General features: G+C 39.9%; 2 protein-coding genes across 2 annotated transcripts in view; one reads left to right on the top strand and one right to left on the bottom strand.

Annotated features, from left to right (window-relative positions):
* The first annotated feature begins 1,775 nt into the window (after positions 1–1,775).
* On the top strand, positions 1,776–11,022 carry nop14 (NOP14 nucleolar protein homolog (yeast)). The gene is made up of 19 exons (XM_061069120.1): positions 1,776–1,918; positions 3,045–3,227; positions 3,806–3,940; positions 4,180–4,321; positions 4,919–5,064; positions 5,202–5,339; positions 5,441–5,563; positions 5,673–5,804; positions 5,932–6,307; positions 6,458–6,588; positions 6,678–6,763; positions 6,865–7,000; positions 7,447–7,548; positions 7,928–8,081; positions 8,179–8,338; positions 9,745–9,892; positions 10,117–10,235; positions 10,327–10,482; positions 10,576–11,022. Exons 2-19 carry the CDS (start codon positions 3,045–3,047, stop codon positions 10,670–10,672), a joined length of 2,664 nt encoding a protein of 887 aa, XP_060925103.1. The 5' UTR covers positions 1,776–1,918; the 3' UTR covers positions 10,673–11,022.
* A 3,127-nt stretch (positions 11,023–14,149) lies between these two features.
* Positions 14,150–22,715, bottom strand: part of LOC133013182 (alpha-synuclein-like) — a 10,974-nt gene continuing 2,408 nt past the window's right edge. Inside the window, exons 3-5 of the mRNA XM_061080374.1 lie at positions 19,297–19,439; positions 15,022–15,093; positions 14,150–14,167 (exon numbers count right to left, since the gene is read on the bottom strand). Coding sequence (XP_060936357.1) covers positions 14,150–14,167; positions 15,022–15,093; positions 19,297–19,439 — 233 coding nt within the window. The remainder of the gene's footprint in view (positions 14,168–15,021; positions 15,094–19,296; positions 19,440–22,715) is intronic.

Here is a 22,715-nt window from a genome sequence, read left to right on the forward strand (position 1 = left end):
GTGAACGCCCGCATTACACAGTAAGTCTGGTTCCCAGTCGTCTTATATTTCATTTATTTATATTGACTTGTGCACCAAGGTCCCAGCTAACATGTTAGTTTCTTTCCTCACACTTTTACACAGTGGTAATTCATGCTCTCTGTCTGTTTTGTTCTGTTTCCCCACAGAAAGAGAAAGCGGGTGATAGAAGAGGAAGAGGAGTATGTGAAGAAGCCGCCCAATGCCTTCATGCTGTTTAGGCAGGAGCAGAGGCCCAAAGTTTTGGCCGACCTCAGAAACTCCGGTTGTGCGGCTGTCAACACCATCATTGGACAGATGGTAAGTGTCTTTGAGACTCTGTGTAACACAAACTGCACCTCACCGAGCAGCGTCTAAGACAACACTTCTTAAACCTCTGGATCTGTTCATATTGTGTTTGTGCACTTGTCAGCCTGCAGTTAAGTGTGGTTGTGTGTTGCTGTGTCCACTGTTAACTTACATGTTGTGTGTCCACAGTGGAAGGCGCTCTCCAAAAACCAACAGGAGAAATATTATGAAGAATATGAGAGGCTGAGACGAATCCACAACCAACTCTACCCTGACTGGTCGTCAAGGGACAATTATGTAAGTTCACTGCTCCCATACAACTCATACATATTCACGTTGTTACTATACATGATGTTACACTGAGGTTTTATCAGCTGACGTCAGATAGAATGTTTAAAGTATTTATTTTTTGTTTCCAGGGAAAAAAGAGGAAGAGGAGCCCGAGGAGATCGTCTAAGAATGTCAATGGGGTCTCTGCAGGAAGTAGCCATCCTCCCCGCTTTGCTCCTTCATGGAGAACTTCATGATAAGGAGCAGTTTGAGCCTCCTCCCCTCACAGCACATCTGCAGCTGTGCTCCTCTTACTCTTGCTGTTTTTTTATTAGATTTTACTATTTTTATACAATCTTACCTTGTGACTGTATGAATCTCAGTCAATCTTGGTGTTTTTTAAAGTTGTTTATATTTTACAAATTATCTTTTTAATAATGTTAACCTCAAAGATTTGTACATATCATGTTTTTTATCAATATTGGTGTTTTTACTTATTATAATTGTAAAACACTTTGGCTCCACTCACGTTGTTTTAAATATCTGCACGTATAAATAATAAAATTAAATGATTCCTCTAATCACGTCCTGGTCTGAGTTTTGATCGAAAGCTATTGTAACAAGTTCGATTTGAAATACTTGATAGCATTCAGTTTAGTTTTACACAATCATGTATGAGTCGTTGTGAGAGTTACGCTCATGCGGAGTCCTCAAAGCTTGGTTTTATATCAGAGCTTCATCCTATGGCTGAGAAAATCATAGTTCCATTGTAACTCCATGGACTGAGTTCAGTAGAGATTAAGTGCCTCTGAGCATAACCCAGTAGTTTCCAACCTTTGCTTCTGACGCCTTACAAGAATCACAGTGTGGGACACATTTAATTTAATATAATTTTGATCTTATCTTACCTTCTTACTACTGAGGCATCAGGGTGTATGATAAGCATTAATAATAATAATGATTAAATAATAAAAATCTCAGTCCAAACACAGACACTATACAATGTAGTTTATAAAACTTTTTATTTTCATTTTTTTTTATCTTATCCTATTTATGGTAAAAGTTAAATACCAGTTCTCATTTATTTATTATTTTTTTTATTTATCCATCGTAATAATGGAGGGTGACCGCTAGAGGCACTGCAGTCCACATCACACCGGAAGTGTTCTTTTTGTTTTTCAACTTTGACCTCAGGCGGTGCACGCTGGAAGTGTAACTCAGAGACCCAACGTGGATGGTGAAAGATATAAAATCTAATGAATGCGTTACATTCAGACAGAGCCTCAGTGTCTCATGTTTTATTTCTGGATTGAATAAGTGGACCTCTGAACGCCGCTAGAAGGTAAACAGCCTGAGAGCTAATGTTAGCTTGTTTACACTCCGTTGTCTGTGTGATGAAGGGAGTTAGCTGGAGGGTAGCTCCACTTCTTCACCTCTGTCTTCTACTTTTCATATATATTTGGTTCTTTGCCTTTTGATTATTACATTAGAGTCACATGTTTTAAACAATGCTAACTAAGCTAATGTTAGCTTTTTCACACACTGTTCGGTGAAGGTTGTTAGTTAGCTGTGAAGTAGCTCATGTGTTATTACATTTGGTGCTTTTTTTTTGGATAATTTTAGTATTTGTCCGTGCACAAAATGCTAACTTGGCTGATATTAGCCAGGATTGTTGATCTTTAGAGCTCAATTGATTCATATGGTGTTTTAAATATGATGTTTAAATAATAAACTGACTTATTTAACCAGTAACTGTAATTAATAGATCCTTAAAATGCCAAAGGGAGTTATTGTGCCACAGGAGAGAGGTAACAAACAGCACAGTTAAAGAATTAACTATATACAGTCAGTAGTATTTGCTTAAAATACAGTTATGGTAATAAACCATTATACATGGTACAAAGCAAATCAGGTAGATATTCTATTAAGTTGTACTGTAATATGAAGGACTGGTTATCTATGTTAAGGAGAAATGACTGTATTGACCCATATCAATTTACTAATAAGCGATGAGCACACTTTGGCTTCTCCTTTTGGGAGCAGCAATCCATCTCTACATTCAGTCTATGTGCATTACAGAGAGATTTGTTTCTGTTATTCATTCTCTCAACAAGCTGACCATTATTAACTTCCACGGACTGTTGCATTAGACCGTATGAGTTGGATCTATATGTTTTCATTCATCTGCCAAGTGTATATACTAGAATTCTTATATACAAGCAGATGTATATAAGGAGTGTATACAACTAGAAGTGTATATACTAGTGTATATACAAGAATCCTTATATACAAGCAGTTGTTTAAGGTTTGTAAATGAATGAAGGCCCAATTAAGAAACATGTGTGATATAAGAAGAGTCCCCTCTCCAGACACAGATGAGTCCTGGTCTAATAACAACAAATTATACATTGTACAGTGACACGCTTATGATAGGGATGTTGGCTCATCACTCCGTTGCTCTGTCACAGATGGGGAAGGTACCTAAGAAGAGGAGCCTTGCTGACAAGGTTCGAAAGACCAAGACCTCCATTGAGATCAAAAACAACCCGTTTGAAGTGAAAATTAACAGGAAGAAATTTGAAGTTCTGGGGAGAAAAACCAAGCACGATGTGGGTCTTCCTGGTGTGTCTCGATCCAAAGCCAATACTAAGGTAAGAGAAAATATCATACTTGGTACTAACCAACCTTGAGGCAAATCTGGGCAATATGGCAGAGTAAAGAAAAATGGGCCCATAAATAAGATAAAAAAGATTATGAAGTCTGATGAAATCAGAAAAATAAGAGATTAGCTATTCTACTGTTGCACTATATCTGGTAGCCATGGGTCTCTGCTCACCACTTAACACTATCTGTGCTGTGAAGCCTCATGCTCACAGAATCATGCTGTGAGAGAGATTTCTTGCAGCTTTGTAAGGACAGAGAGAACCATGAACAAAGTTCAAGTGAGGACACAGGAAAAATCTGCACACACAACTAAATATTTCCTCTGTAAATCATCTTGTGATTTTAGAACTACGTATGTACCGCATGTAAATATGAGATGTGTTGAGAGGTCTTGATTGATCAGTTCAGCAGCCTTAACGTAACACTTGTTACACTCAAAGGAAATATAACTGTAACTGATAAATAATCAATGTTTTTGCATCATGTTGGATCTCTGAGTGTGGGTTTGTGTGACATCAGGGTTGTACCGGAATCACAAGCAGTGTTGTTGTTGTTTGATCTGCAGAGGAAAGAGACCCTCCTGAAGGAATACAAACTGAAGAACAAGTCCAGCAAATTCATTGACAAGCGACTTGGAGAGTATGACAACAAGATTGCACCAGAAGACAAAATCCTGCAGAGGTTTGCGATGGAAAGACAGGTCAGTGGTTTGATTATGCTGAACAGACATCAATTCCTGACATGGAAGCAGAATTCATAATCACTGTCTGATGCTCTGTTTATCCTGCTTTGACTTCACTCAAACACTCAAAAATTATGAAATAAGAGCGAACATATGGGCTTGTTTATATCTGAGACATTAGGTTGCTCATTTTGGTCTGTCACTAAAATCTCTGATCAGTTCTCACCTTGTATTATAAACTTTGCATTGTCTCTCAGCGTGTCCATGACAAGAAGGATATGTACAACCTGAACGAGGAAGAAGAGTTGACTCATTATGGTCAGTCACTGGCTGAAATGGAGAAATTCAATGACATGGTGAACAGCGATGATGAAACAGAAGAGAAAGGACTTCTGTCAGGTGAGAATTGTTCAAATCTAAATGCCACATTAACGTGTTTGCATGCAGAGGTTTATTTGATGGATGTGTATTGATGTGGCCACTTGAGATTGTTTCTTTCATTTGTAAAACACAGTTTCATGTCTTCTGGATTTATCAGCTTTTCATGGTTTAAAGATATCAATGTTTTTAACTTAATCCTCTCCAATGTATGGGAGCAGGGACGCTTTGTAGTCCTTGTGTGAGTCTGACCCTGTAATTCATGATCAGAAGCAGGGCCGGGTCTAGACAGGCATGTATGAGGGGGCAGCCACAAATCTTGAGGGGGCATTGTGCTTTATTATATTATTATTATTATAAATTGGGATTTAGTTTGAGGGGGCACAACATTTATTTGAGGGGGCCAGGCCCCCTCTTGCCCCTGCCTAGACCCGGCCCTGATCAGAAGTAACGTTGAATTCACAAATTTACCAACTTTATATAATCAAAACACAATTTTTTCGCAAACCTGGTGGCCTTTTGCTTGGGTGTTCATTTATTCCAAATATTGAGCTGGATTTTATAAGTCATATTATAGATCTGGTGCATTATAGTAACAGTAATCTGTTCCTCATCTAGCTGAGCTGACAGCGGCTCACTTCGGAGGGGGGGGTCTCCTTCGAAAGAAAACATCAGGGGATCAGCATGAAGAGGAGGGAGGCCATAGGTCAAAATCCCGGCAGGAACTCATTGAAGATCTCATCCAAAAGTCCAAGCAGGAGAAGGTGAGCTTGTAACTTTCTCCCGTTGATGGAGACTTTTTTGTCTCCTTGATTTGGATCCTCACTGACCGTAATTGTAGTGATGTTGTGGAGGAAGTGGTGGTTTGGTCCAGGTGATTAACTTTTGGGTTCTTTCTCAGCGCGAGCGGCAGGTGCAGCGAGAGGAGGCACAGGAGCTCACAGAGAAGCTGGATCTGGACTGGAAGAACATCCATTCTCTGATGGTGAAAAATACCCCCAAAGCAGAACAAGCTGACAAACCAGAGGAGATGCCCAAGGTAGGGACACACCAACCAATTAGCGGAATGTTGCTGTGTTTTCATCACTGGCAGAGCCTGATATGTCCTTGTTCTCCTCCTGCTTCCTCTGTGGGCTCCAGCTGGACCCGTACGACATGATGGTCAGAGAGCTCGGCTTCGAGATGAAGGCTATGCCCTCAGAGAAACTGAAAACTCCAGAGGAGATCGCCAGGGAGGCGAGGGACAAGCTGCAGAAACTAGAGGTACATTGACAGAATCTTTATTTTCTTATCATGAATCATGATTGCATAAAACATTAGATGTTTTAATTCTGTGTGTGATACTAGAGTTCTTTTGCTTTGCTTCCTTCAGGCTGACCGTCTGAGGAGGATGATGGGAGAAGAAGCTGGGGACAGTGTGCAGAGACAGAGCCACTTGTCTGCTGATGACCTCAACGACGGCTTCATCCTGGATAAAGACGACAAGAAGACACTGGCTTATCAGGTACGAGAAAACACAACATGTGGGGATTTCTTTTGTTAGTTTTTCACTTGAATACTTAATTCGCTTTTTTAAATGATTTTTACTTGAATACAGTGTGTTTCATTTCATTGATCTTTTGTATTCCTAGGATGGAAAATGGAACATTGGAGAGCAGTCTGGGGAAAATGAGGAGGAAGATGAAGAAGAGGGAGTGAGCGCTGAGGTGGATGAATCAGAGGAAGAGGAGCAAGAGGATGATGGAGATGGAGATGGAGATGGAGATGAAGATGAAGATGAAGATGAAGATGAAGATGAAGATGAAGCCAAGGAGGGAGAGGTGGAGGACGGCAGCAGCGAAGAAGAAGATGGCCACTCGGACCTGGACTCTGAGCAAGAAAGCGAGGATGTGGGGAGAGAACAGGATGATGAAGAGACCGGTGCCGAACCGAAGAAGAGTCTGAGCGAAGAGGAGATGAAGGGCCAGCAGGAGGCAGCTAAAGCAGAGCTGCCATACACATTTACCGGTAAATACACACATAAGTAGATTTTAAAAAAGAAAGAAAATGGTTTATTTTTCAGATACATTTCTTAACACGTCTTTTGTAATGGAGTTACTTCAGAGTTTTAATCAATTAATACTCAACAAAGCATTGTATGTGTATGTTTTCCTTCAGCTCCAGAGAGCTACAGTGATCTGAAGGATTTGCTCCAAGGACACACCCCTGACAACCAGCGCCTCATTGTGGCCAGGACTCAGAAGTGCAACCACCCTAGCTTGGCTGTAGGCAACAAGCTCAAGCTGCAGGTACAACATGAAAGGAGCTTACTTTATTTAAATGATTGTGGTACTTTCACGGTTGTACGACTTTCAATTGTGATCTATGTTTGTCTCAGAAACTGGTCGGCTTTCTGCTGGAGCACATCGGAGAACTGGCATCTCTGAGTCCACCTGAACTCACCACCGTAGATAAGCTCATACCGTGAGTCCACAAAATGTCTTTTCTATCTCTTCTGAAAAGAAATGTTAAATTCAACTGTGTCTCTTCACCTCTTTCCTTGTTGTTTTCTTTATTCTCTGCAGAGAGTTGTACGGTCTGTGTCAGATGTTCCCGGACGCTGCCTGTAAGGCGATGCAGAGAGTCCTCGGAGATGCTGCTCACAGCATGGAGGAGGTGCTGGAGGTCAAAGGGCATATTGCCTTCCCAGACCTAGACATGGTATGGATAGTTACTGTGAATCCAATAAACTGTATAAATGATTGTGTATTTTAATTAGATTTTGATCAATTATTGGGGATTTGAGTTATTTTCGTTTTCAACCAAAGTATTTGTTTTTTTTCTGTTTCTCAAATATGAGAATCATCATGAATTTTGTATTATTCTTAATAGTGAACAAAATATTTCTTATAATTATAAATAGTTCTATGTCTGCTCCCTTATTACAAAGATACAGAGCGTTTCTGTCTTATCTTTGATTGATGTTCGATTCTAGCAGTTTTTCTTTTGGAGATTATCCACTGGGTAAATATTTTTTTTGTTGGTACAGTTGCATCAAAGTTGAAGAGGTGACCGTTCTCCCTCATCCCAATGGAAATTCCATCACTTGCTTTCCATATATCACATGAAAAGTAACTGTTGCTTATTCCTTTCCTATGTGTCTGAAGCTGATCTACCTGAAGGTGACGGCCCTCCTGTTCCCTACCTCGGACTTCAGGCACCCAGTTACGACTCCAGCTCTGCTTTACATTAGCCAGGCTCTCACCAAGGTATACAGCTCCTTCAGTGGGATTGTTATTGTCTGTGTTGTTAGAGAGGATTTTGTTCTGTGATTGTTCAGGCCCATTTGTGTGATTGTAATTTCTAATGGGATTTCACCATGTCTCCTTCTGTTAGAGTCCAGCCCTCATCCTATTGTTATTATTATTATCCTATCCTATATTCTATTTAGTTTTGTTTTCATATACACGCCTCAGACGTTTATTATTAATTATTAAATTTAGAATTTCCCGAATTCCCAGAGCCGCAGCTGAATCAAAACATTGTTTTCATGGTAGTGAATTTAATCATTACACAACCTTCTGTGGCTGTTAGGTTTTCAGCATTTCACTTTGCAATCATCACACCTCTGTGTGTTTCTGTCCTCAGTGTCCAGTCAGATCGTTACAGGACGTGACGTCAGGTTTGGTGCTGTGCTGTCTGGCAGTGGAGTACGTCTCTTTCTCAAAGCGCTTCCTCCCTGAGCTCATCAACTTCCTGGCTGGAACACTTTACCTGGCAGTGCAGGACAAGACCTCTCTAGGTAGATGCACATTTCCACATGTATGTGTCATGTATGCTTCGGTGCCAGCATGAAACAACGTAAAACAGTGCTGACAAGCTCTGGTGTTGTGTTGCAGGTTACACAATGGTGCCGCCTTTTAGAACATCGGGGAAGAACAGCGATCTGCTGGTGTTGTCAGACTCTGAGTCCTGCAAGAACTGGAACAAGAAGAGCCTGCCGCTGTCTGCCGCCCAACACCTGGAGCTCACAACTGACCAGGACAGAGACCAACACAGGTCGGAGTGGCGGCATGAAACATCTGCAGTGATAAAATCTTTAATTCATGTATTATATCCTGTTTGTTTGATCCAGGAAAAATGTAAGCCTAGTCCCACATATTCCCCTCTGTTTAACCACAACATTTAAACAGTTCATTTATCCTCCATAAATACGACATGCATCTTAACTAATGCTTGGTAGAATACGTTTCACACTTCCTAGTTTTAACCGGCATTGGAGGTCAGCAATGAAGTAACCTTCACAGAAACTTTCTCCTGAAAAGACGTCAACTCCGGGAGACACAACATTTTTTTCTTGCAGGCTGCTCTAGTTGCAGATTGGCTTCAACTGATTTTTTAAACACATTTTTGTCCCTCATCTCCTCCAGTAGAGACAAAAGGTTTATGATCTTTGAACCAGACTTGAGAAAATCATTTGTCTTCGCGGATCCTCTCGTGTTCAGTGAGCAATGAAGAGCGAGACAAGTAGGAAGAGAAGAAGTCCGATTTATTAATTTACACAACTAAGAAAATACAAGATCCTTTATTTTTCTATAAATGCAGACCTGAAGCACACTAATACACACGCCTCTCCTATCCCCTGTACCTGTACAGATTGTGTGGCTCGGAGCTGATAACGTATCACTCGTGTGGTTGTGATGTGTCGTAAGCCCAGTTTCACACAGCAGCTGGTGTGTGGGCACAGAGCTCAGCTTCCAAACGGGCTGCAGGAGAGCAGGGATCTGCACAGCTTGGGAAAATGTACATTTTATTTGTTAATTTACTCACCGTCTATTAATACCATAACATACCATAAAACTGAAAAAATATGCTAGAAAATGTCTTTATTTTTATTTATTTGATATTTTTCTAAATATAAATGAATAAATTAGGAGTCACAAAGATCATACTAACATCGGCAATTTAAATGTTTATATACCTTATATCAGCTAAAAGATTTAGAATTATAAAACACGTTGTGTCTCTGATCATCGACTAACAGCCCCCTAAATTATCGAATGTCTTTATTTGAAAGCAGCACTTATTACACAGTATTTGTATTCATAAGGAATCTGACTGGATTTTACTGTATCGGTTTATTAACAGATATTTGCTGTTATTGATTTATTGTTCAGCAGATCCAGTCCAGTCTCCTCTGCGCTGCATGTGACTCCTGCTCCTCACACCTGGTGCCCAGTCATTTTCTAATTCTGTGCGTTCCTTCAGGCCGCACGCTGACACACACACGCACACACCAACAGCAGGGGTGTGTGAAGAGTGTAGTAGCTGTGGTTAATTACCGCCCGGGTGATGCAGCAGGGGACAGAGCGCTGTGCTGTCTAAATGTGTAAAGATGAATACATGTATTTGAAGTCATGCAGTAACAGGGAGCAGCAGTTTAATGTTTGTGCGTCTCTCCACAGGTTGATGTGTTTGTCAACCTGCCTGGACTTGGTGAAGCGCTGCTGCCTCCTCTACAAAGACCTCGCATCATTTCCTAACATCTTCCAGCCAATCCGAACGCTGCTTTCCAAACACCTCTCAACTACAACGTTACCAGAACCTCTACAGGTTGGTGTCAAAGTTTCTCTCTCACTCTCTTTCAGTTTCTGAGATTTTTTCATTGCATGTGGAATCTTTCGATACCTCTGCTCTGGCGACGGTTGCCGGAGGTATTCTGTTTTTGGGTTGTCCGCATGTCCCATTGCATTCTTGTCAACATGCTATCTCAAGAATGCCTTAAAGGAATTTATTTAAATTTAACTTGATTGTAATATTTGTTGTTTTTGTTGCAGGAGCTTCACAGTACGATCCTGGAGGCCGTCAGCAGTGCCCCTGTGACCAACAGTCGACTGGTGTTTGACAAGAAGAAACCGATTCCTCTGAAGCTGCTCACGCCCAAGCTTGTTGAAGTGTAAGCAGGAATGAAGCAAGGATTAAACACACAAATGTTTTTGGTAGTGCATCTGATTTACACATCTCGCTTGCATTCAAAAATTTGTCAGGCTGGACTATGGAAAGAAACGTGGCGGCACCAAAGAGGAGCGAGAGAAGGAGCGAATGATACACAAATACAAGAAGGAGTTTAAAGGAGCTTTGAGGGAGATCAGGAAGGACTCGCGTTTCCTGGCCAAAGAGAAGCTCAACGAAGTCATGACCAGGTGCGGATAAAACTGAAACCTCCATGTGAAAGTGAAAAACAAATGTTTCTTGTGAAAGCCTCTTAACCTTTTCGACATTGTTTTTTATTCCAGAGACGCAGAGAGAAAGAGGAAGGTGAGGGAACTCTTTGGCAGCTTGGCCACTCAGGAGGGAGAGTGGAAGGCCCTGAAGAGGAGGAAGAAGAAGTAAAGTGTAGAAGTTCAGTCTCCACTGTCAGTTCCTGTTCATATGGACACCTCCTGTTCATAATAACCTGTGTGCAGGGTTTGAGTTTCAGGAACTCTGAACTGCTTAGATCCATTTTTTTTTTTTTTTTATCATAAGGACAAATTCACCTGATTATCACACACATTTTAGACTGTTTGAGAAATCAGGATTGCTCACAGAGTTGTGAAGAAGACATTTCATGTGACGTTGGATGTTGTTGGAAGTATCACTCAACAAAACTGCAGTTATTTTGTTTCTATTCTCTTTATTTGCACGAGAATCCATCGCTAGAATTTGCTACACCGGAACAATAAAACCAAATGTATCTTTAATGGTGTCTTATCTTAAATTTGATCTGTGAAGCCAAATTTCACGAATCAAAATCTTGGGACATCTTAGGGAAACAACAACAATCTGCACAAGGTGTGACATCCTCTGTCCTTCACCCTCAACCAGTGAAGAAAAACTAAGAAACATCTAACAGGGAAAAAAAACCTGGGAGTCGCAAGTGAGGGATCCCTCTCCCAGGGAATAAAAATATATGTACTGTAACTGTCCAATACCGTGGTAGAGGAGGAATCAATAATGTAAACCTCATCACTTGTGTTTATAAGGAACAATTAGGTTCAAATCCTCATTAGTCCTTCTTACATGTTCAATATGTGAAACTGGTAGCTCTGTTACACAAAAACGTTTCCTACTTTAAATGAGAATCAACACACAGACACACGATTTCAAGAATGTGTCAAATAAAGTTGCTCTGAACTGAGAATACAAGGAGGAGTCTTTTGTGTTTAAAGTGGTTTATGACTCAAACGTTCTTAAGCTGTTCATCTTCCGGATGATGACAGTGAGAAACACGTGATCACATCTGCTGTTCACGTGATGCAAAGAATTCAAACAGGAAGCAGTCACTCAAAGGTTGACTGGTGCCCACTAGTCACACCTATAGTCTGACTTGTCTGACAGGAAGACCTGGTTAAAGTTTGGTCTGGTTTTCAGTGGTGAACGATCTGTGGGACTTACTCAGGATGAATCATAAACCTAAAAAAAATACCAGTCCTCTAAACGGATCCAAAAAATGAATAATCCCAGTAAACTGTTTTTAGTTTAGTTTTGTGGAAATCCATTTTGTAGTTTTGTAGCTGACAAATCAACCAACAAACCAACACATGGACAGAAAACAAACCGTCTTGTTGGAGGTAAAACAAACCAACTGCTGGACGTCAGTAAACAACATAGCAGAGAGCTGCTGTGGGACTAAAAGAAAGTTTCTCAAGAAGACACATTTAGTGGCTGTGGTGTTAGTCGTTCAGAACTGTCTCCCGGAGGAAAAGAATCAGAGCCGATGCCAGGACCGACCTTGGTAACATGTCTGCCTCTGTCTTTCTTGTTCCACAAGGTGGAGCCTGCAGCTGGGTGCAGCGCTCAGCCAAGGCCAACATGCTTTATTGTGATATAACACTGGTTGGTTTAGTGGCTACAGACAGGATTATTATTCCCCTTTACAACAAATACTAAAAACATTTCCTCTTATGAAACATTGTAACATAATGAAATCCTGAAAACAGCAGGTTGTGATTGGTGCACAAACACTTCTGTTGTGTCCCAGATGATTGTTTCACAACTGGCACACACACACACACACACACACACACACACTTACACATGTTATTGCTGCTGTTGTCAGGGGATTGACTGGCGGTTCTGTTGTTCCGCCGTCTCATGAGATAATAACCAGGAGGATCAGATGACTGAGTTCAGGCGTCACTGTGTTTACATCAACTTCATTAAATTGTGTCTATTCTAGGGGGAGTTGCTCGCCGTGTTTGACACAGTGTATGAAAATTAAAACACATCAACACATGCTCCTTCCGTGACATCAATAACCTCTTTTAATTATCATGAAATCATAGGGAAGAGTCTCTATAAATACTAAAGAGAAAATGAAAAGATTTGAATGTCCTGTGTAGAGAGGATTGAATGTGTTGAAAAGGTTTGAAAGTTACTTGAAGCATTTATAACTCATTAACCCTCTGAAGTCTGTAATAACACCAGTGTGGTTACACAGAAATGTACATACATTGATATATTGATGAAATTCTTACCGCTCTGAGATTATTGGTGCTTAGTTTGTGTTGATTATTAACATATGTAGCACTTTTTTAGAAATCAATTCTTTTAGGAATATATAACGTTGTCATGGCAACAATCTCAGAAATGGCTGACGGGGCCACAGGGTAAACAGTACATGTCCTATTTTCTATAAACTACTCTGAAAATATTATGTAAATGTTGCTTTGTATATTTATATCCAGTAAGTTATGTCATGATACAGATTAACAGACTTTAAGGAAACCAAAATCTCACACATTTATCTTTCCTGGCTTTTTGCCACATGTGATTTTGCTTCTTGAAATAATTCGCAGACTTTTTCTCCTCACTCGACTGAGCAGAAACATGTCATTATATTTGAATGTGTAAGAGTTTACACCATGGCTGAGTGGCATGGGGTATGAGGGAAGAGAACAGTTTCCATTGCCTCAGGGTGACTTTAGTTCTATTTACCATTTCCATGCGAGTTAATGTTTTTGTTGTTGCTATTATTATGTGATAAAGCTTTATCCATGATCATTCGTAAACCTCATTACATTAACATCCTTTGGTCGATAAATACACGTTTGTCGTCATTGCTCTTCAAAGCGATGGATTTAAAACATGTTAACACACATGATACATGACAAAAACAACCACTATTCCACGTATTTTATTCCACATTTAAAACCCAAATAAATTCATATCACAGCGATGAAGCGGAACAATAGTTTACATGCTCTTGGTTTTCAAAAGTCCATTCAGTATGAGATATATCTGTTATAGCAGCAATAAACTAAAACACGTGAACGCACAAATAGCTCAGCACTTTACAGTCCACCGCGAAAAACACGTGACAGGCAAAAATAGAGGATATCATTATGCTTTCATCTCAACCACATCACTGCAAGTCATTGATTCATATAGAGACACTTAGGTGCTTGAAGTGGTAAGTCATGGTATATTTCCATGTTTGACTTATTGACCACACAGTTGACGGAAAACAGACACACACAGACACACACAGACACACAAACACACACACACACTGACCAGGTGGCCTTCTCAGTGGGAGGGATTCACTGTTAATGACAGCTGGTCACAGACAACACCCACTCGAGCTCCGTCTCAGGACTGATGTGCAAAAGGCACACACACACACACGCACGCACACACACCATCTCACTTTCTCTACAACACTTACACATTTACTGCTGTACAGACACACGTAACAAAACACACACACACACACACAGACACTGGGCACGGACTCCATAAAGGACCAAAACGAGGCACGACGGGACTTGGCAGAGCGACATGGAATGTGTTGATTATCGATCTTTGATTGTGAAGCTCTCAGTCAGTTTAGTCATCAGAGTCCTCCTGAGAGAGAAGAGGGACAAGAGTTGGGCTGTGAATTCACCGTCCTGTGATGTGAGCAGTTTAACCTTGAATCCAACATCTCCAGACAGCGTAATGATAGAAACCTCAGAAACTGTCTCAAGCAAATGATGTCAACACAACCTTTAAGATGTTACTGCTCTGAATGGGGTTGGTTTTTGTCCTTCGGTTCCAACGTGACATGTTGATTTGTTTTTCAGCTTTGGAAGATTATCAAACAGACAAACTACCATTAAATGTATTATTTTTTTTTAAATGTAACATTTTTTTGAGATAATTAAAATATTAATGTTCCTCTATTCCCCTATCCTTAACCTTTGTACAGTTGTTCAGTATAAGGCTGAACCAGAACAAAACCAGTGTCTTCAGGTATAAGTATGGAACCTTTTATGCTTTATTGTGTTGAAAAATACATTTTCCTACTTTTAATCCTGTGTCCCTTTGTTCATTTATTTATTGTTACATTGCACAAAAAAGAGAACATAATGCCTCTCTAAATTATTTATTAATCATTTTTTATTATCTATTTATTGTTGATGATTAAATTTTAATTAATTTATCTAAAAAATTATTCAGTCTGATGGGAAGTGCATAAAACTGCACTTCACCGTGAGCTAGTGTTTAACATTTAACATTTAGCTGCAAAAACCCTTGCTTGAATTTGTCCATTCCCCAAAAACCAGAGCTAATAATCATTTGAAGTGAAAATTGTGACAATACAGAAGCCAACGGGGATTTAAGGTGGTCTGATAAAAAACCAACTGAATGTTGCATAACCTATTTGACAATCGGCTCAGTCTATCAACTGTTCCTGCAGCTTGAGATCACCATCTCACCTCTGTAGCGTCAGCAGGGTCGGTATCCACCGGTGACTCTGCCACGTTCTGTGCTGCTGAGGCCTCATCACTCTGGGAAAAAAGAGAAAACGTGTGCACAGCATCTGTAACGTGGGACTGGTTTGGATGCTTTCTTTTTTCATACTTGAGGGAAAACATTCAGAATAGCGTGCAGAAGGAAAACATGTCGGATCGACAGAAGAAAACGTAATCTAAACAATGCACAGTATCCACCCAGCTCTTGCACTCGTTTTCATTGCAGTCATTATGATTATTGGTCCTTTTGAGTGAGTGGGCTGCGGTGGAAGAAACGAGGCGCTAATGAAGGGCGCTGGCGAGGTGACGTCTCCCGTGTCTGGCACAAAGGATGCCTTGATTACACTGTGCCATTGAAGTGACCTTCCTTAATGGCGAGCGGTCACAGAGCACTGATGTGTGCATGCGGCGGTCAACACAACCTGAAACCAGTTGTTGCACCTTCTCCTCCCGCTGTCGCATTTACCGCCTCCATCTGTTCTCTCAGCAGAGCCAGAGAGACGCCAATAAACGCCGCCATTTCTATTAACTGGGTCCGATTAAACTTTGGCCAGACGTTTGAGATTTGTTCGGCCATTTTTAAAGACAAATCCAACAGGACGAGCAGGTTTCCACAGATTGTGTAAACCACATTGCTCAAAGCAAAATCAAACAGAGCCTCTTCCTACAACGACTGTGTTGTTTTAGAGCAACTTTCCAGCAGGAGTCACCTCCTGGGGACGTGAGTTACAGAGGCCTCTTTTATTGCATGTCTCTGAAAAGACCTGGGCAATAAGACGTGTTTGTATGAGGACACTTTGTGTTTCCCTTCTACCTTTCTGGCCTCACCAGCAGCTGATGAATTAGTGAAACAACCAGATGAGGGGATTAATCAAGGCTCAGCGTCCGACCATCCACCGTTTATGTGTGCGTCAGACGTGGGAGACGATCTTTTGATGGGCTCTCTCTCAACCTGGCATAAATTTTTCAAATCAAATCAATATTAATGACGTTTAATGACCGAGCCGCCTGGAGACGGCGGTTAAATGAGGTCAATCCGCCGCTGTCTGCACGTCAATCTCTCGCTGGAAACGCCAGGATTTTCATTCCTCAATCAGTCAGCCCATCATCTTCCTATCAGTCAGTCAGCTGTGTGTCTGTTTGTCCATCTGTTTGTTGTGTTTGCCAGTTTGGCTCGTCAGGATTCCTCACGATGAGGCTGATCACATCCACAGGTGGAGCTGCCTCTCTGTTTAATCTCTAAGGGGGACTGCGATCAGTTATAGAGAAAAACACAACAACGGGAGTCGATGTTTGTAGGAAATATCATTTCTTTTGTGTCTTAGGGTATTTTTCCCTGATCACAGCCAATTAAAACAGAGCTGTGTTTTTGTTTGTGTGTGTCAGTGTGTGTGTGTGTGTGTGTGTGTGTGTGTGTGTGTGTGTGTGCTGCTGCTGCTGCTGCTGCTGCTGCTGTGGCTGGTTGATGTCTAAATTTGCTGTTATGGATTCCCCCGTGTTTCACCTCTAATTAAGGGACGGGAGATTTAGCACCACAACAAACATTAGACAACGAGGTTCACGCCGCCGAAAGGAAATGTTTGATTGACTTATTTCCTGCGACTCACAGGGACGATATGAGAGGCGACGGTGATTCCAGAAATCAAATTACACTTTATTAATCCGGATGTATCACAGTGTGGTTCGAAAAAAAGAAAAACAGGTATTGCTGCGTTTTTGTCTTGCATGAATGATGAAGAATGAGGCAATTGTAGCCTTTTCGGGTGAGGATCTTTCTGCCAGTTGTAAATAAAGGCGCCCCACAAGGTTTTCTTGTAAGCATGAATGCATTTCCTTCATTGAAATGCATTGGGCAGATTATTGTGAATATTTAAAAACTTAGTATTACTGCCACCAAAAAAGTATGAACAGTGTGTATCGCATCTATGCCCCCAAGTAGGCTCATGAGATACAAACAAACTAGACCTACTCGTAAAAGAATTGCTTCACAATGCTAAAACTGTGGGAACTTCTACTCTTTTATTTTATTTTTATTTAAAATTTTGTTGAAGCCTCTTGGATGAGAGGTGAAACCTCCTCAAGACACAAAAGCAAGTCCTTTTATAGTGAGTAAATATATATTGTTTTTTATAGTTTTTCTTAGGTGTGTTGTATTTATTGTGTTTTTATGTTTCTATGTTCATTGTAGGTAGGTGCAAACCTACTTGGCAATACATTTCTTCTGATTTTGATTCTGATCTATTTACACTTGTATAACTAATGATGTTATGACCTGGATGGCAGAGAATAATCACAGATATGTTGAACTAGTAGTTTTAAAAATGTACCCTTACCCATTGCAAACTTTGTGAATTGTGTTCAAATACATGTTCAATATTATGTCATATTAAATGTGGAAAAGCCATGTGTGTCTACTGTTTTAATGTGAAAATCCACTCCACATGTTATTTAATATGTACAATACTTTATGTGGTTATTGTGATGCTAAATATACCATATTAAATCTAATGATTCCCTACATTTTATCAGGTAACTAATCTGTAATCTAGATTTTCTTTTAAATTGTGGACTCTAACTGTATAAGCCCCAAATTTCCAGAAAAGTAAAAACTGAAGCTCCTGACCCTGAACAGACCCTGATGGGAATGTGTGTGTGTGTGTGTGTGTGTGTGTGTGTGTGTGTGTGTGTGTGTGTGTGTGTGTGTGTGTGTGTGTGTGTGTGTGTGTTGCATCAGTAAATTGTTTGCGATGGTGAAATGCGTCCCTTTCCACCTTTGGACAAACAAAGGCGAGACTGACTGATGAACAATGCAGGAAAAGCTAACAATATATAATGGCTTTCATTTCAGAGAAGAAAGACACACATCAGAAATGAGAAGTGATGACAAATGACTCAAGGTCAGGAGGCCATTTTGATACAGTGAAGAGTTACAGCCGGCAGCCAGCGGCATGAAATGGATTGATGTGCTGTGCTGTGAACTGCCCTTTGTAAAGATGCCTTTGAATGTGTGCATGTTGTGAGTCAATCTGAAATTTGAATTCTTGACACTTTATAGGAAGAATTTAATACTAAGCATAATGATACAGCAGCCCTTGTGTACTCGTTTATATATATCTATATTTTTTAATCTGAACAAAATATTTTTATGAACATATATTTGTGGTAAAAGTCATCGAGCCTTTGGGTTGTCATTACCATGGCAACAGTTGAGGGTTGGCGTTGTCAGTTGATGCTACTGAATGGAACACGTCATAGACTTTATATAAAACACCTCTCCACTTCCTCCAATCGTACAAAAAGGAAGCTAGAACATCCCAGATATGGGTGCTGCCCATTTTGCAAATTTGATGTCACTTGGAGTGCAGTAGTGATGGGGGTGTGGCGCCGCGGTATTGAGGTCCCGCCCATACACACGCTCAACCAATTATGAGTCAAGCTCAGCCATCAATCATGACATTTCGCCCCGTCCTTATATCATAAATAACTAATCAAAACCAAATTTACCAAAAAAATGAACACTGAAACATAAGCATAGATAGAACTACTTTAAATCTATCTGACATCTCCTTTGACTTTTTAGTTTGTTCTGTGTCCCATCTGCTAATATGGAGGAGACAGGTTTCATAACCTCCTGGCTCCAATTTTGGTGGGCTGTCATGTGGTCCAGCTTTATTAACGGGGGAAACACAATTTGCTGATAAAGTTTATATTTCACTTGAAAAATAGAGGTTGGCAAAGTAGGCTACCTAGCTACACAAACACTTAAGAAACGAGTTAACCTAACTTGCAAATGTTATCACTGATTCCCAGTGGATGCTACTTGCTGTTTATGTTATTTATTTAGGTTAAAAGCGAACACCTGTGTCAGCTCACTCATCATTGTGTTCTTCACAAATTGTGGGAATTTGGGGATCAGGCTAGAATCTCGCATTAGCAGAATGGCTGATACTTTAAACTTTTGTTTGTGTTTCAGGAGGTATAACTGCTACTTGAATTCAGCACGACCTTGTGATTTAGATTACACAAAGTAATAACGTTCATTATGAAGTAGGCCAACACGATATTAGCAAAGGGTAAGAATATATTGCACCAATCAAAATTGTTATTGTCCACAGGAGAACACTAGGGGTTGCTATCACAATAGGACAATTTCCTATTTGACACTAAACATCAAATACGTATTAAAACTTCTTAAAAAAATGAATAATATTTGACTTTAATCAAAGGTATCTTTCTTACCTGTTTGGCCGGGTCCTTCTTGACCAATCCTGTGGCAGCGACAATGTTGCCTGCTCCCTCCACAGTTTTCTGGGCCACAGCCGTAACCCCGGTAACCATCGCTCCACCCACCTGAGACACCCCAGACACAGTTTTACCTGCGACTGAACGAAGAACAGAAGAAGAGAGGGAAGGTAATTCTGAGTCTCAATACCCGTGAGGATGAGTAGGTTTCCACAGTGAAGAAAATGTAATTTGAGTGGTGCTGCCCTTTAGTGACTTGTCAGTGATGTATTTTTAACAGGTTATAGAAATGACTATTTACTACTCTGTGTTTCTTTTACACTCAAATTCATACAGGGTTTTAAATGGTGATGGTCAGTGTAAAAAAAAACATTGGAGATCGTCAGGGTTCAACACAGTAATCATCTGTAATCATCTGTATTTCTTCTTTTTTTAAATCCTCCCTTAAAAATACATCTGAAATATCAAAACACAGTTTGTTGTTGTTTTGCCTGTTTGAGTCGATAAACAGGTTCATCAGCTCTAATGTCATCGAATTACCTGGAAAGCCCCAGTAACAGCCTGGGGGAGTTTTACTTTCAGAACGCTCCTACAGTTTCACCCCACCTTTAATTATCTAACGAACAATGCACAGTGTGGTTTTGCATTTCAGGTTTTGCATTTGTCTACTGGGAATTTTAAGCTGTCAACTTTTTTTCTCATGTTGTGGTAATAAGATTCTTGAATTCAATCAGCATTCAGATTCATTCATAGCATTCCTCTGATTCCTTTACAAGTGCTTTATCACATTCTGCTTCTGATAAAAGTTACTGTGCTGTGATGTCTTTTGATGGTGTTTTCTCCAACAGTGATCACTAACCTCCATGTCAGGGACCAAAATTATCATAGTGTTAGCAGTTGTAATAATCAGTTAGAGAAAGATAGATATTTCAGCTGCTACGCTTGATGATGTATTTGAATGTGGATCATGTGTTTTTTCTGCATTTCTTCTCACATGTTGTCTTCCCAGCCAATTCTTAACATTTGCTATTTGTTTTATAAAAGAATAATCTGTTCATAAGAATAAGAATTTATTTATTGTTCGTGTGTTGTTATCAATTTTCTTGAATACAACTGCCGCACAATTATTTCCTCCAAAATACGATAATTTTAAGCCTCTGATACAATACTTAATAATAATAATATAATGAGAGTATAATATATATTTAATATACCATTTATATATATATATATATCAGTGGTGTATAAAGTACTTGAAAGCCATACTTGAGTAAAAGTACAGATATCTTACTTGAAAGTGACTCCGGTAAAAGTAAAAGTCACTCGTCAGAAAATGACTTGAGTAAAAGTCTTAGAGTTGCTCATATTAAATGTACTTAAGTATCAAAAGTATCTGGTGTTGGAATGTACTTAAGTATCAAAAGTAAAAGTACAAGTACCAAAATTAAAAATGCTAAGTGCTTTTAAAGTAGGCCTATAGATACACAAAACAACCCAAAATGTTTCTCTCCAGGATTTAGTTCAACTGACTGAAAAATTATAACAACACTATAAATATAATTTATAATTTTACAAATGTTGAACCCGAGATGCTGAGGTTAAAATAGTATTGGACAAGTGCATCTGAACTTCTAGAGAAAACAAAGAATCAACACAACAGAATAAACAAGTGCCTCTTGAGTCTACCTAAGAACACTAATAGACCAAAGAATAACCACTAATAAAGTCTGTAAATATCACTAAACATTGACCTTTCATCAGTAGCAGGAGTGATACACAATGCCCCTTATGATAACTCAGCAAAGGGAAACTAGGCACACAAAATAAGATAGTTTCTCTTTTGTTAACAGCTTGGACAGTGCTAGTACAGAGAATAACAAATACACTGGACACGGTCTGGTTTTGCTGCCAAATTTCAGACTGAACAAGTAAATAAATAATTGAAGACCAATGTTTTTTTGAATGCTAAATTACATCTACAAAATGCATCCAATTGAATATCTTAAGGTGCAAATTTGGTTACAGTATTTTGGTGACTTTATTTTGAAGTTTATAAATTATCAGTGTCTTGCTTGACGGCACTTCAACACTAACCAGGATTGCTCAACCCTTGAAAGTACCAACTATAAAATACAATTTCAAAAATTTCTTGGACTGCAAAGCAGCACTGAGCAGGAGAGCACATGCATTTTGAATCGTTGCATGCGTTTTTCCTTTTGCCTGAAAAAATAAATAATAACCAGCCCGACTTCTCCATGGCCATGTGTTCTCTTTCATATCCCCAGACCTGCCCTTCTCCATGTCTCCACCTGATGTGGCACTTTTCTTTAATTTGTCATTTGTCTTTCCAAAATTCCACTTGTTCCGCAGCTTCCGTCCTCGCCCACGCACCTGATCCCACCTCCCTCATCACCCAAACCTGTATTTACAACTGCCTTTTGTCAGCAGCTCCTTGTCGGTTTGTCGGCTTATAAACCTTTTGTGTCTATTAGCTGTACTTTGTAGCTGCCGGATGTTTACCTGCCTGTATACCTGCCCGCCAGCTTGTCCACGCATCTACATGTAAGCCTGTTTATTTATCATAAGACTCTCTTCACTGAATGGGCCTGCGGTTGTGTTTGCATTTGTTTCCAGCAGGGTGACAATACACCTGTAGGGTCTCTTGCCTGTAGGGACGACAAAGTGAAGACACAACCCTGCTTGAAGTTGTACACATTAGCCAGTTTGTACAATACATATATTAAGACTCAACATCTTCTAAGTTGTGTTGAGTCAGCACAAAGGGCGACTAAGGATTGGAATTGGCAATATATAGATATATAAAATCTTTGCAAAAATTATATTGGCATTATAGTGAGTGGAAAACTGGGCCTGATTACCCGAGGTCCATTAAAAAACCCGAATTGTGTGCGTGAATATGCAGTAGTCCACGACACATTGTTTGTTTTTGGTTGTGTTGGCTGAAAGTTGTTTTTTGCGTTTGCTTATATAATTGGTTGTGTTGTTTGTTTTTCCATCTCGACTTGTTTTAAATCTGTTTGTTTTGTTTACGTGGACGTGTAAGACAAAGCAGACACGGCCAACCAATGATAGTCTATTTGCCAACAGTTTTTGTTTAAACCAACTACTTCCAATATTGTCTTTAAGAAAAGTTAATCACTTGCTGCTTTGATCTATGTATTTATGTGCAGATGTTGACACGAAGCAGGACAGGGAAAACGAATGTCAATCGAAAAGGGAATACCTTCAAAAAATCATGCAAAGTCACCAAATAAAAGCCCTCAAAAAGCCAATTTGTTTGCCTGAATAATAATCCTTACAATTTCAATAGGGCCTCATGTCTGTCAGTGCCTGTCAGTGCTCGGGCCCTAATAATAAAGACTGAACCAAGCTCCTGCAGGAGTGAGAGAGCGAGA

Source organism: Limanda limanda, chromosome 1 (genome assembly GCF_963576545.1).
Source record: "Limanda limanda chromosome 1, fLimLim1.1, whole genome shotgun sequence".
NCBI classification, from domain to species: Eukaryota; Metazoa; Chordata; class Actinopteri; order Pleuronectiformes; family Pleuronectidae; genus Limanda; species Limanda limanda.

What these genes read in the sequence shown, in the direction of transcription:
- nop14 (XM_061069120.1), top strand. Translation starts at nt 3,045, where the DNA reads ATGGGGAAGGTACCTAAGAAGAGGAGCCTTGCTGACAAGGTTCGAAAG. An exon ending in AGAGAAAGGACTTCTGTCAG is followed by an intron (nt 4,322 to 4,918) that starts GTGAGAATTGTT and finishes TTCCTCATCTAG; the next exon opens with CTGAGCTGACAGCGGCTCAC. An exon ending in CGTTACCAGAACCTCTACAG is followed by an intron (nt 9,893 to 10,116) that starts GTTGGTGTCAAA and finishes TTTTTGTTGCAG; the next exon opens with GAGCTTCACAGTACGATCCT.